The sequence below is a fragment of the Gallinula chloropus genome (genome assembly GCF_964237585.1).
Source record: "Gallinula chloropus genome assembly, chromosome: 1".
NCBI lineage: Eukaryota > Metazoa > Chordata > Aves > Gruiformes > Rallidae > Gallinula > Gallinula chloropus.
The window spans coordinates 34,802,583-34,818,189 of NC_140085.1; the positions used below are offsets into that span (position 1 = coordinate 34,802,583).

The 15,607-nt window shown below is 40.2% G+C and overlaps 1 protein-coding gene across 1 annotated transcript in view; it reads left to right on the forward strand.

Annotated features, from left to right (window-relative positions):
- NELL2 (neural EGFL like 2) overlaps positions 1-15,607 on the forward strand; it is a gene marked incomplete at both ends in the record, with an annotated part of 153,865 nt that overhangs the window by 35,389 nt on the left and 102,869 nt on the right. The window contains 6 exons of the mRNA XM_084262534.1: positions 585-758; positions 861-957; positions 4,150-4,222; positions 4,401-4,483; positions 5,620-5,748; positions 7,013-7,115. Coding sequence (XP_084118660.1) covers positions 585-758; positions 861-957; positions 4,150-4,222; positions 4,401-4,483; positions 5,620-5,748; positions 7,013-7,115 — 659 coding nt within the window. The remainder of the gene's footprint in view (positions 1-584; positions 759-860; positions 958-4,149; positions 4,223-4,400; positions 4,484-5,619; positions 5,749-7,012; positions 7,116-15,607) is intronic.

Here is a 15,607-nt window from a genome sequence, read left to right on the forward strand (position 1 = left end):
AGTTTAAAACCATTATTTCTTGTCCTATCACAACAGGGCCTACTAAATATATGTCCCCCTTTAAGTATGGAAAGGCTGCAATAAGGTCTCTGCGGAGCCTTCTCTTCTCCAAGCTGAACAACTCCAACTCTCTCAGCCTTACATCTGAAAGCAAACAGCAGCGTTCAGTCTCAGTCCTTGCTTCCTTTCCTGGGTGGTAATGGCTAATGATGTCTCTATCACAAAACTTCATTGTCTTTTATGCATTCATGCCCTCAGAGTATCCTTACTGTGCTTTCAAGAGATGATACAATTATTCATAATGGGGTAATTATATTTCCAATCAGAAACAAGTGGTAGAGGAAAAAAAAGTATTTGGCATGAAATCTCATATGCTTATATGAAAGTTGGAACCTGCTACTATGTGTTATGAAGAAGGATGCAGTGCAAATCGGGAAAGTGTCTACTTTCATCTCTGTATCTCCTTGCTTGTCTTTCCCCCCTCTTTTAAATAGTTCCTGCATGACAATGAGAACTTGTGTTATGTAAAATGTTGCTGTGCTGATAAGAATGGTTTATGACATGATGATGCATTTATGGTACAGGTACCTGGAGCTGGAAAGCAGTGGTCATCGAAATGAAATCAGGTTGCATTATCGTACAGGCAGTCATCGCTCCCACACAGAAGTATTCCCATACATTTTGGCAGATGATAAATGGCACAGGCTTTCCTTAGCAATCAGTGCCTCTCACTTGATTTTACACGTGGACTGCAATAAGTAAGTAAAAAGTGTGGTTTTATAAGAGTTGTCACATTTGGAACATTCCAGCTCCGAGTAAATTAAATTCTAACAATCTGGGACTATATTTTTCCTTTTCAGAATTTATGAAAGAGTTGTGGAGAAGCCCTTTATGGACTTACCTTTGGGTACAACCTTTTGGCTGGGACAGAGGAATAATGCACATGGTTATTTTAAGGTATGCATTCCCTGAATGAACAAGAATAAACTTAAATAAAAATTATGAGGGGATTAGAGCACCTTCCATATGAGGAGAAGGTGAGAGATCTGGGATTGTTCAGCCTAGAGAAGGCTCAGGGAGCGTCTTATTGATGTACATAAAAACCTGAATGGGAGGGAATGAAGATGAGAGATCTACACTCTTCTCAACAGTGCCCACTGGTAGGTCAAGAAGCAGTGAATAAAACCTGAAACACCTGAAATTCCACCTGAACATCAGAAAGCAGGTCTACTGTGAGACTGGTCAGAGCAAGACTGCTGTGGAGTTTTTCAAAAGCCACCTGGACCCAGTCCTATTGGAAACACTTGGTGTATAGCAAGATTCAAGACATGAATAACTTGAACTGGAGCATAAATTTTGATTCCTCTGAGTCCATTAGGTAGCACTCATTGGTCACAGCTGCTGTCTTTAGTTTGGCCTCAGTCTTCTCTGGAGCTTCTTTAATGCATGATGTCATCCCTGTGGATGCCTTCCACGCAGCAGCCCCATTTTGCTCCCTGTAGGCATCCTTTTACTTGAGTGGCAAAATAGTTGATGATGTTGATCACAGACCCAATTGCTTTTTACAATACAGCCTGCTAAATCCTTCTTTCAACCTAAACCACTTTGACTATAGGTTTCACAGCAAGTTCTCTGCTTTTGTGCTACAGTCAGGTTTTGGCTGCTAATATGCTGTTTGCTAAACTTAAGCTCCAGGTTGTAGCTGTGTATGGACTTCCAGGGAGGCACTCAGATTTGAGAACTAAAGCATGACTTTGTTTTTAGTTTTCAATTTGATGTGTGTTTCCTTTTTCTCCAAAAAACAAAGAGGAAGTCTCCTAAGCAAGCTGCAAAATTATATTTCTGGCTTAAATAAACAGTTGACTCCAAGAATAAAATCAGAAAATACTAATGCATTGCTTAAACTGATGCCAGATAGACTTCATTTATTCTATGTGCTTATAATTAATACTTCTAAAATATTCCTTTTAATTTTTGTACCTTCTCAGTTTTTGAACTGATTATATTATTCTTTGCCACATTGTAGTCAGTACAAAGAAGCTCATTAGGTGTAGAAAATGAAATATTCCAGTAGTGGACTGCATTTTTTTGTATGTTTCTTTTCAAGAAAGATAAAATGAAACAAAATACATGTGGAATTTTGCCTCAGTTACAAATACAAACCAGCTTAACAGAAATGGATAGCTGTTAAAAGAATATCAATACAGACAAAATACGCTGTGCTAACTGATTTCTCCAGCATGATGTAGTACCAATGGTCAAACTGCATCTGAAGATGTGACACTGTTGTACAGGAGATTCATCAGCTTAGCAGATGAGGACTTTCAACACTTCTTCGTGTTTTGGAGAGCATATAGTTTTAAACACTCGCTGTGGGACAACTCCTACTGACTTGATTTTGAGAGGTCCAGGTGCTGAGTTATTTCTGAAAGTCAGGCTACTTCAGGTGGATTAAATGTATTGCCCAGAGGGCTCAAGGTACTTAAGTTTGCAAAATATTTTATTTGGCTGCATTTGATATTGGACCTGATATTGCTGCACTAAACCAATGTGTCTTGTAGGCATATTCACACTGGGATATATTTGTACCCATTTCACTTTAAGGTCTGAAGTTGAGGGCTTACTCTTTGATTTCTAGTACCATGTACCTTCTCTTGATACCTAACATCCAGTGGTGTGTTAATTCAAGCCACAACGTTCTTCAGGAGCCTGTGCAGAGACTTTCATGTACTGCTAGGAGGTCCTGATTTGGGAGCCCAGGCGGGCTAGATGTCCCAGCTCCCTTTTGTGGGAGAATGAGAAGGGACCTGAATTCCTGGTGAATGGCAAAATCCAGCTCACCTCGAAGCTGATGCATGATGAATAAAGCTCCTCAAAGAGTTGGAGGGCCTTCGCTGTTGGTTAAGAGCTAAATTATTTTAATGCTTGGCTGTGTGTTCAGCAAAGAGTGTTTTAAACTTGAACGGGTTGGACCTTGCATGGACCTCCTTTTCATGCAAATGCAGCAACATGTATTGACATGAGTTTGAACTTGATTATACTGAGGAAGGAAGGGAGGAGAAGTTAATAAGGGGAGCTGTGGCTTTGTTAAGTCAGAAATGTAGGCATGGTACTTGAGTACCCTCCTAGTTGCCCGTCAGTGACACGCTTCTCTATAAGTCACTTAAGTTGCTAAGTCACCCCAAATCATTCCTTTGAAGTCAAAATTCTATGTCTGTATTGAATAGCATGTGTATGGGGATGAAATGTGGGGTTTGGCATTTGTCTTGCATTGTGTTCTCAGTGTTGTGAAATGTTCCCTTTGCAAGTGTGCTGTGAAGCACATTGCAATCATTTTGCTTTTCCCCCTAAGATGGGGTTTTGGAGATGTGGAGAGGGAGTCATGCATGAACGGGAAATCTGGAGTGAATATGATAGGATGGCTCACTGAAATTGCTCTTTGGCTTTTGCTTTTGGAGAGCATCAAAGTGGCTGCTAATTATATCTTAATGACTAAGGATGCACATAAATTCTGCCTGCAAACATGGGATCTGTTCTGGGTGAAACTGTCCCTTTCCAGGTGGCATAGTTGAATTTCATGCTAAACTTTCCTGAAATTCTTGTGACTCTGCAGCTGTGTAACAGACATGTAGTCTCTTGGAATTCTTCATGTTTTATGGAAAGATCCCCATCAAAATCATAAAGGGTTTGCGTGAATGTGTTTCCTTAATCTTCACTTCTATTTGACAGTTATAGCTCAGTAAAAAAATTTGCATTTTCTTTAAAAGAGTGTTTCAAAGTAACTGAAAGTGCAACTGTTTTTCAAATTACTTTTAAAGGTCATTTTGAAGCTTTTCTGCAATGGCTAACTAAAAATAACAATGCATTCAAAACAACCAAACTCTTGCCACATAATTACATCTTGACATTTAATCTTATGTCTTTAAAAATGATTCAGTATGTCTGTATTTGTACATCTATCTATTTTACTTTCTGTTTATTCTTCTCTCACAGCATTGGGTCCAGGCAAGAAGCTGTGTATTCATAAGTATTGTTTTTATCAGACAGTTTTTCTGTGTGGGCTTTAATGTTTTGCATAGCTAGTGGAAAACATAATTTTGACAGGTAAAAATAAAGCATCTTTTTTTTTTTGTCTCCACTTACACATAGGGCATAATGCAAGATGTGCAATTACTTGTCATGCCTCAAGGATTTATTTCTCAATGCCCAGATCTTAATCGCAGTAAGTCTATTAATTCTTATACCATAAACTCAGAGGTGTGTTTTGCAGTTACTTTCTGTCCTATAAGCTTTCTTAAAACCTTGAGTTTCATTGGATTGGACATCAACTTTGGCATGATTGAACCTCTTGTGAATATGAGTTTTTAAAAAAAATTAATATACATATTTTGCTATTTTAGCATGTCCAACTTGTAATGACTTCCATGGACTCGTGCAGAAAATTATGGAACTGCAAGACATTTTAGCCAAAACATCAGCTAAGGTAATTTTTGCTAAGAGTCTTTGCATGGCAGAAACAAGGAATCTATGGCTTTTTAATTATTTGTGCATATGTGGGAATGTGTGTGGAACACCCCTGCATGGTATGTTTATATGTCTGTATTTCTATATCCATGCCTATATGTACAAATTCCCAGTTCAGTGATCTTTCTTGTGTTTGAATAGTGTTTTAGTAAGCAGAATCCAAACCCCTCATCAAGGAAAGGGTTCATAGGTATTCAAGCTCTATCTATTAAGCTAACAAGACAATGTTGTAGATGTAATAGACGTTGTGCTTATTGATAGGGTTTAGTGTTGGACCTAGAAGGGCTGTATAAATGTTTTTTCTTGATGATCTTGAAGGTCTTTTCCAAACAAAACCATTCTATGATTCTATAAATTTATGGGTCAATAAACTTAGAATGAAATAGGTTACTATGCTGATAGTGCTTATCGCAGCAGGACTTATTATTCCCTGAGTTTTCTATACCTGAGCTGCCAAAGGTGTATTCAGGCAAAATATGTACAAGACAAGGAATTAAGAATCCTAAGCATCATTTTTTTCCTTTTTTCCTCCCAGAATATCACACAAAAAGCATTAATGTGTGCTGGTGAACATAGACTAGTCTTCTGGTTTTAAATGTCAGTTCTTTAAATATCTGCAGGAATGCTGTTACCTGGCTGATTTGGAAAACAAATGTTAAAAATGTCTTGGTTGAAGTAAAGAAATAATTTCTAACATGTTGGTTTTGAGCTTTGCCTATAATTTTGACTCTCTACTGAGGTTCAGGTCTTTTGTGCATAATGAAATATCAGCAAGTACTTTATGTAGAGCAACATTCTCAGTCAGATCACACATGCAAAGATGATAAATCCGGAGCCATACCCATCTTGACCTACTCACTCGTTCCGCTGATGTTAGAGAAAAATGAAATGCATTGTGTCCTGCTTCTTAATTTCCATCCCTGAATGTCTGATGATTATTGTATTTGAAAATAATTGTTTTATCATCTTTGATTGCATATATTCTCTAATCTGCATGCTTGAGGATAAAGTGGGACAATTTCAATCATGTTTATACTAATGTGGAGACCACTTACAAATTCAAAACTCTTTTTTTTGTGCAAACTGTAAATGCAGTTGTCCCAGGCTGAGCAGAGGATGAACAAGTTGGATCAGTGCTACTGTGAAAGGACCTGCACAATGAAAGGCACGACCTACAGAGAGTTTGAATCCTGGACAGATGGTTGTAAGAACTGCACTTGCATGGTATGGCTACCTTTTGAGTGGAGACTCAGGAACTAGTGCTTCTTCTCATTACAATTTTATTGAGGCAAATACTGAGAAAATGTACATGTGTATGCTAGAATGTAATAACAAAGTGCTAAAATCACTCTTCTGAATCTCAGGAATAGTATCACTAAGTACATTTTCCTATTGTTCCAGCAGTGCCAGCGTGTATAGCTCTTACATTTCATGGCACCATATGCAGTAATACTTGGCTGTCGTGTTATTCCCATGCACTGAGTTGCAAGAGGTTTGTCAGGATAATTAATTCCCTGCTTTTTGCCAATATAAACACAGCCTTTTTCTTAGCAAATGATTTGATAGATCCCTTGTGTCTGATTCTCTTTGGTTGCCTTCGGATATATCTCAGTAAGTAATACAGAGTAAAATGTCAGGGTCATAGGGAAGCTCTGATATATCACAAATGAAAAGATTTGTTAGGTGGATGGAAGATTCCCAAAGGTATCTCAACTCCAGAAGAGATTGCAAATATCCTTTCAGGTACCAAACCATGGCAACTTTGATGTTGTCCATTCACGTAAAACTCATTAATTCCATTTGAACTCATTAAACGCCTAATCATTAGGCCATTAGAAATTGGTGAAAAGGCTGCTGTTGTCTGTATTGCACCTCAGACTGATTTGCTGCTGTCTACAATTCGGCAAATGGTTCTCCTTAATATTAGTCTAATTTAGATCTTTATATTTCTGGAGGGATAATAATTTTGCTTTCAGTGTTTTCTGGTTCATGGGAAGACTTAGTCCATGGTATCAAATCTGGCTGGCAGCTATTTAAAATTCTTTGAATTTAGTGTTAAATGCATTACATATTTTTGTCTCAGATTTTTCTTGCAGCTATGGTATTATTACTTTTTTGGAAATGTATTGTCTCTTATGTAAAAATCAGAAGGCAGAATATTCCATGAGGTTGTTATTTCACACAAATCTGTCAATTTGCTGCTGATTAGCAGAATGTTTTACCTCCAAATAGAATTGTGTCTAAAAAAAAGTTCTGATCATTATCATCTCAAAGAACACATCATGCACGTCTGAAAGATTGTACGCATCATATTCTAAAGGTATAGTTTCTGTTCTTGTAGCTATTAAAAGAACCATGTTAAAATGTCTTTTTGGGCGTTGTTAGAGAGTTCATGGCATTTAAAAATAGATTTTTAAGTTCCTGTGTTTGAGAACATCTCTACTCTTGCTAAATATAGCTGCCAGTTAAGCTCCTTTTATTCTTCCAGAACGGTACCGTGCAGTGCGAGGCTTTGATTTGCCCGCTCTCCGACTGTCCGCTTAACTCTGCCCTGACGTATGTGGATGGCAAGTGTTGCAAAGAATGTCAATGTAAGTTTTACCATGGTGCTTCCTTTTAATGAATATTTTGAGATATGTAAAGAAAGTTGACCTTTCTGCAAGCATGTCAGTGAAAGAACCGGTCAGGGAATGAAATATCTGAGTTGAGGAATTGGGGAACTTAGACTTCTCTGAAGTATTTTGGGGAATTTTTAACCAGAAGGTTTTAATTCTCAAGAAGAATGTACTTTCAACCTCATGTTGTAGTGCTAGAAATGAAGGTTCAGATTTATGATTCTTCTTCTGTAATTAAGGGAAGAGAAAACTCATACTAGACCCAAGAGACCAGCAAAAACCAGACACCTAGAAATGTTCTTTTGCAAAAGGTCAGACAGAATTATACACGAACCTGGATAGAGGTAATTTAATATTGTCATTTAAGATAGGTGATTACCTTTTGGGTTTATAGGATTTCAGTTTTGTTGCAAATAGGGCCAGAGAAGAGGAATTTTAGGTTAATCACTATCTGGAAGGACTATAAATAATATTTCAGGTTGATTATGGATGTATGTCACAAATGTGATGGTTATTATTTTAGGCTATGGTGGAATCCATTCTTGAAATTGAGCATGACACATTTGTTTACTCTGTAAATGTTGAGATTTTTCTGTGTGGTTCCATCGCTCTTCTACTGCTATGTAAAACTTCTTACAGGGTATAGAGAAATAGACGACTGGTTAAAATGACATGTTGTAAGATAAAATTCAGGAAGACATTTTGTACTCCATTGATCTTGCTCCCACAGGAGTTTATTAATATTTAATTGTGTTAGAAGTTACACAAACCATCCCATTTTATGAAACCTTATTAACTTACTCAAGTAGATTAATTCTAATTGAGAGGAAATGAGAATTCAAATACTTTTTTTTTTTTTTTTAACCAGCCACACAGAATTTCGATGCATATTAGATGGCTCAGGGAATTGGTAATTCAGGGATGTGAGATGTGTGGAGTTCAAGCCACTATTTGAGTCTTTGACCATGTTGGCAGAGTTTGAAAACCTGATCCTCTGAAGTATGTTTTTGTAATGTGCCACTGTCCTGGTTTTGGTCAGGATGGAGTTAACTTCATTTGTAGCAGCGGATGGAATGCTGTGTTTGGGAGTTAAAATGGGAGTAGTGCTGATAACACCCTGATGTTGTTAATTGCTGTCAGACAGTCAAGGACTTTCTCAGCTCTTCATGAGAAAGGAGGGGCGAAGCCAGGACAGGTGACCTAAACTGGCCAAAAAGAGTATTCCATGCCAATTATGTCCTGCCCAGGATATCTGGGGGCTGACGGGAAGAAGGCAGAGGGTGGCTCCGGGACGCGCGGTTCTTGGGGGACGGTCGGGTTCCGGGACGGCTCTGGGTGGCACGGCCTGAGTTGTGGGTTCGGTGAGAAACTGCATTGTGTATCAACAGCTTCATATATTTTTGCTCTAAAGTCCTGTTAGCATTGTCGTTATATTGTATCTTTCTGTTATCTTAGTAAACTATCCTTGTCCCAACCCATGGGCCTCTTAGTTTCTTGGTTTTGGGGTTATTTGCCCCTTCCTTTTCCCTTCCCTTACTTCTCCCCCCCCCTTCCCTTTTCCCTGCTCTTTTCCTTTAAGGAGCAGGCAGCTGCGTGGATCTCGGCTCTCAGCCGGGGTAAAACCACAACAGCCACCTGTGAATCCAGTTAGGAATTCTCTATCCAGATATTAATGGGGAATGCTCACATCATAGGAATTCTTATAAAGTTGCTTTCATTGAGAGACTTAACAAAGGTCAAGAAATATGAATGAGCATCTGGATGCTGACCCTGTTAGCATTTCTCCTTCCACTAAAGATACAATTCTGGTACAGCACACTGTGATGTTTACTCTCATATTGCCTTTTTGTTATTCTTAATATTATCAAAAGCCTTTTAGCTTCCAGTGTAGCTAATTTGATGTCAGTACATAATTCAATTTATAACTTATATGCACACATATAACTCTCTTGACAAACTACCAGAAAAATGAGTAGATGAAAAAATAGAACTAAAAATTTCTTTTGAATCTAACCTAGTTTCATCTAGGTTATTTGAAGTGCCATTAAAAAAATAATAAACCACCTTTAAAGTGGACAAATCCCTTGAACCAAAAGACAGAGAGTGTAAATTGGAGTTCCATTGACAAAGTAGTTTAATTCCAGTGAAAAGGTGTAATGAGTGGAACTTAGAGGCAGTGATGACTGCAGGTCCTTCATTTACCCTCCAGACCAGTTTGGTGCAAATGCTGAGTTGTCACTGAGTTCATGTATAAGTGCTGGCTGTATCTTGTCTTTCTGGTGTCTTCAGCTCAAGGTCTGAGCTGACTGGGGCAGTGGGTTCAGCGACCCTGATGGGTCAAAGCTGAGTAGCACATTTTGAATAGGTTCCAAGAATAACTTTTTTGTTTTCAATTTTTAGATCAATATCAAGGGATGTAGCGTCTGATTAGATTATGTAGAGTGAATGCAGATGGCTTTTAATTGGGAGAACAGTGACCAGCAAGCAGGATCCCAGTTTTTGTTTTATTTCCTTTCTTCTTATTATTCTTTTTTTTTTCCTGAGTGATTGAGGACAGATTCATTCTGCATGGCTTTAGGCATATAGAATTTGGGAATATAATCCAAAGTGACTTCACTTATACTAGTAAATAAACTAAGGCAGACACTGTCCTGTGGCCCTGGGGCTAGGTGGCACTTGTGGCTCACATCTACATGGCTAATCTCTCTTCTCCTCCCTCTCCCCAGTAGAGTATTTGCATCCAGATGGCTGACTGGGAATGGCCTCTGATTAGTGCTGTCCCCTCAGCCATGCCTGGCGTTGCTTCAGAGCATGTCGGCTGCTACAAACTAAAATGGTGCCATGCCGTGTGCTGACACTCAAACTGCATGGAGGGTTACAGACTGTATTGAAGCATTTTCAAGCCTGTTGTCTTTTTTGCTGTTTAATTTACCTGTTGTGTTTCATTTACTAGTCATGGACATCACAAGTTAGGCTCTCTTGATAGCTAGTGAAAGAGACTGGTACCCCCAGAGGACATTTGATGCTGAGAGGATGCTGGAAGGGATGGGATGAATTGCCTTCTGGATGTGGACATCTATTTCCATCGGCTGTATGGGGAGCCAAGGCAATTAGATTAGGTACTGAACTTTTAGACAGCAAAAGTTGTGAGGTTAATCTTTCCATCAGTTACTCTAATGAATATCAGGTATGTCAGATAGGAATGTGCTGGATTTTTAAGGCAGTTTCTCACAATAAGCATTTATGCTAAGGGACATGTGGGAGCCTACCCCACTGCCAAGCCCTAGGAATGGAACTTCAGCCCAGCCCAGTATTTACATATCGGGCAGTACAGCTTTGTTGTACCTCATTTGATGACATTTTCAACACTTAGAAATTTCAGCACAACTGACTCTTCATGTTCTTAAATGTTTAGTTCAGGGAAGAACATTTAGTAAGGATTATTGTACTTGTTTGGATTTTTTTTTAAACCAACATTGCTTTGACCTTGGTTCTTCTTGTGAGCCAAAAGAAAAAAAAAAACCAACAAACCAGCCACCCAAACACTGGCCTTCTCCCCAGTCTCTGTATCTTTGTTTGAGGACATTCAGACAACTTTTGTTTTGCCTTGTGCAAAGGTCGCTGCTGGTAGCATTAGGAATGGCAACGCATGCAAATGATCACTGTGTTTCCTATTAGTCCAAACGAGCTAAAATAAGCAACGATCTTCCAAGGCACATAAATTGGCTGGTGTGTTGGATATATGTTTCAGCTGCAGACAGGCTATTCAACACAAAATTCCATCCAGCTACCAGAGCACACATCTTAGATCAATGGGAGCTTCCTGTGGAGAATTGTTCAGAGCTGGAAAGCAGAGACTACTTTCTTTTCTATTCCCGGTGCAATTTTAAACCTATCTGAGAAGGTATGTGCAAGACATCATTAAATTCTTTTCTCCTCTGCAGAGACAAATGCATTGTGTGGTGATAGGCACTGATACAAATTGGGGAGAGATTAAGTTCCCTTACTGACCCTATAAAGTATTACTTTAGACCATGGACTTGGCTTAAGAAGTACAAGGACAAGTTCATTTATTTTAAGTGAATTGTGAAAGGACTGCCAGTGTCTTAGCAGCTGAGACAATTGGTACTTGGTCAGCAAATCTTTTTATGGTAACGTTTTTATTAGTCAATGTATTAACACTAAGGCTTCACTTCCAATAGCTATGCGATATATGTTTTGGTTTGGTTTTTTTTAATTGAGACAGTGTATTTTTAACAAACTAGCAGATTTTCATTGTTTTAAATCCAGAAGTGATATTTGCACCAGTATCTGTTGCAGTTATAGTCACCACCACCACGGATCTCCAGGAAGAAATCATTCTCTTGTCATCACTGTCCTTGTCCCAGTGATGCTGCAGATACTTACAGACCTAATCCCAAACTATTTAAATCTATCCCAACAGATTTCAGTGGAGATTAAAGTCTGAGCCATTATGTTCAAATCTGCAGGCTGTGATTTTTCCATGCACTTTTATTTACTTTTTTTTTCCTGAAATGGGATATTTGATGGTTTTCTGGTGCACTGTAGCCAAATCTATCCTCTAACACAAGTGTTTTAAGCAACTGGGCTGTCTGTATTGGATCGGCTTACACTTCTGTTGTGAGCAGCTGTGGGGGGAGAGAGTGTGTAAAGGGGTTTTATAACTTGGAAGGGATTTTTGAACAAAATAATTAAAACACAAAAATGGACATTGTAGCTCTTACAACATGCATGGGTTTCTGCTGCAGTGATCTCTCTCTCTAGCTTACAGAAACATTTAATTTTATAAATTGAAATTAAGGTAATTTCCACTGTTGCACTTTGTGATGTGCCAATTTGTTTTTCTCCTAAGATACACACTCTTTTTCAAGCTCCAGCACTTGTAGCCTACTGACACAGAGAGAAGGAGCTGTAAAAGCCCATCTGCTTCTCATTTCCACAGCAATTGACCATCAACGAGAGTGTAATTTTTTTTATCTAGAAACTTTGGGAATATTGATTAAACTTCCTCTGAAATTCATCACTCACCCAGGTGGACTGAAGCATTATGGACTTAAGCCTGTGCTTCCTCTAAGTTTCATCTTTTCTCAAAATTGCCACCTTTTTTCTGAGCTGAAGGAGCCGCACCAACTTGCCTTAGGTGACATCCATCAGTGGCAGGTTGGCACACCAGCCCCTGCCTTGTTCACACAAATGCTGGAGGAAATTCTCCTGCCTTCGGTGTGGCACAAAGAAGAGGCTGCAGCTCAGAGGAATGATTGAACAGGCCATCTTCTCTTTGCAGTAAATCAGAAGAATGGGCAGACTGGAAACGGAGGAGCAGCTCCAGCAGACTGGCTGGGAAGGGTGGGAGTCAGGGCTGCGGGGGAGCTGGCAGGCTCAGGGTGACAGGGCAGGCATCGGTACTGCAGGAAGAAACGGCAGTTTTTAGCAGTGAAGCAATGACTAGTCATTTATCATAGCTTTTAAAAAAATGCACACATTAGAATGTAAAGGAGAAGCGACATTGTGGCTAATGCCAAAGATGAGTTGCTTTTTGCTTATAAATATTTATATCTGGCTTTTGAAAGAGACGAGTGCAAATAGAGCAAGAATTCTCTTCGTTTGAGATTTTTTTTTTAAATATGAAAAATCAGATAAATTGGCCTACTTCAGAACAATACTAAAAGACATCCAGAATATAGACACCACTGGATTATTTCCTAGAGCCGTGTTATTCATTATAACCTCCTGTAGTCAGCATGCAGAACTTCTGAATGTTATTCAACATTTAGCAGAATAGTGTCCGTTCAGCCTCCGCTTTTTGTGATGAGATGATTCACATCATCCTTATTTCTCGGGCTTTTGACTCCCATACACCGATAGTATCAGATTGTAATGACAGATAAAAAGCATTACATACGCACTTCCACTACTGAGATGATTTACATTCTGCTTTACTGTCTGTTTATACCATTATATTTCTTCACTGACTCTGTGTCTTCAAAAGAAAGGGAGTATTTATATTCGTTTAGAAATAGGACACAATTTTTCTAAAAAAAATACTTCTGAACAGAAAAAAAAAATCCTTGAACTCATGTAGGTCAATAAAATCAGTGCAGCTATTTTAGATTTACAAAGTTATGGTGGAAAAGCATAATTGATGACTGTATCGTCTGTGACTCCAGTATAGCTCCTACAATCTCAGTGTTTTACAGAACAGTAGGGGTTGGAAGGGACCTCTGGAGGTCATCTGTTCCAACCCCTGTGCTCAGGCAGGGCCACCTAGAGCAGGTTGCCCAGGACCATGTCCAGACAGCTTTTGACTATCTACACAGATGGAGACTCCACAACCTCTCCGGGCAGCCTGTGCCAAGGCTCGGTCACCCTCACAGTAAAACACAGTGATATTTCGTGTCCAAATTGATTTCCATGTATTTCAATTCATGCCCATTGCCTCCTGTCCTGTCACCGAGCACCACTGAGAACAGTCTGGCTCTCTTTTTCATTCCTTTCATCATGTGTTTGCACACATTGGGAACTCTGCAGAACCTTCTCTTTTCTTTCCCAGCGTTACATCTCAGGAAGCTGAGCACTGAGACACTAAGAATGTTTTGGAGCTTTTCCTGTGCTGAGCTCAAATCCAGTTGAAGACAGGGGAAAGATTCCCCTTGACTTTGGTAGGCTGGGCCAATCTCACCCTTGACCCTAGCTGCTCAGTCTCTGGGATATTTTCCACGGTAAAGCTAGAAAGATTTTCAAACTGTTCTTATACCATAGCAACATATTTAGGGTTGTATATGTTAAATATCCAATAGAAGAATTGTCAGGGGCTTTTTGGTACAAAGCTTGTAGTCTCCAGTGACCTTTGCTCTTTGTAAGCCGGGCAGTATACCTCCGTCAGAAGGGAAATGCTGAGTCTTTTCACTTCCAGTTCCCTTCCGAGCAGGAGTCTCACCCTGAGTATGCTTGTTGTTCTGTGTAAATTAAAATACAGCCTATAGTAATTGGACTCCTCAGAATATTTTGTTGCTATGTTTCCTCTCCTCCTCCTCCATGTCCTTTGCATTTCATTGTTCCACAGTAGCAGAAGACAACTGGGGCAGTTGGTGCACTGTGCCGCAGTCACAATTTTCATGCGTCACTGTGTGTCTTCCTCCTAGGTGAGTGGCTTTTTAGCTGTTCTGGACCCCATGCATTATGGAGCTCCACTGGGTGACTCTAAATCTGGGGGCAATGTAGCAGCATATGAGGAGAATTCCAGTTAATGGTAAAATCACCCAGGTTTAGTCTTACTGGGTGCCTGAGGAATGAATTAGAAAATATAACATGCTTAAGAAAATCCCTATTTATTAAAATACATTACACTGTGTGTATGGCAATGTGGTGGTTTAGCCCTGGTTGGTGGCCAGATGCCCACCAAAGCCGCTCTATCACTCGCCTTTTCAGCTGGACAGGGGAGAAAATATATCTTGAGAGGCTTAGGAGTTGAGATAAGGACAGGGTGAGATAATTCCGCAATTGGTGTCATGGGGAAAACAGACTCAACACAGAATAAAGGAAAGAAAACAAAAATATTTCACTACACTGAACACCCAGTGAGACCAGAGTTGGATAATGAGAACTGCGATCAGACCTTAAAGCACCTCCCCCCACCCCTCCCTTCTTAACAGACATCACTTTAGTCATGATTTTGATCCCTTTCTTCCCCTCCATTGTGGTGTAAGGAGGAGCAGGGACTGGGGGTTTCAGTCAGTTCTTCACAAGCTGTTTTCCTTCTTAGCGGGATTGGGGCGGGGGGGCGGAGCATTCCTCACACCGTTCCCCTGCTGCACCATGGGGTCCCACCCATGGGAGACAGCCCTCCATGAACTTCTCCAACGTGAGTCCTTTCCCATGAGGCATCAGCTCTTCAACAACTGCCCCAGCGTGGGTCACTTCTATGGGATGCAGTCATAAAATCACAGAATGTCCCTCAGTCTCTCAAGCTCAGACTGCTCCAGCCTGGTCCCCCCTGGAGTCACAAGCTTCCCTCCAGCAAACCTCTGCTGTGGGTCTCTCTCTCTCTCTCATCTCTGTGTCTTTGTCTCTCTCCACGGGCTGCAAGTGCTGGCAGAGGCTTGCTCCAACGTGGGTCACAGCATAGCCTGTATGTCTCTACCTGCTCCAGCGCTGGGCCTCTCTCCATGGGTTGCAGGTGTGGTCTCTGCTCTTCATCATCTTCCATGGGCTGCAGGGGGAAACCTGTGCCACCATGGGTTTCTCCTTGGGTAGCAGGGGAATCTTTCTCTCTGGCACCTGGGGCGCCTCCTCCCCCAACTCTTCACTGACCTTGGTATCTACACAGTTTCTTACATCTTCTCACTCCCCTCTCTGGTGGTAAAAAGTGGTTGCTAGAATTTTTTTCCTCCTAAATGTGATTCCCAGAGCAGAGGTGCTGTGACCATCGCTGATAGGCTCGGCCTTGG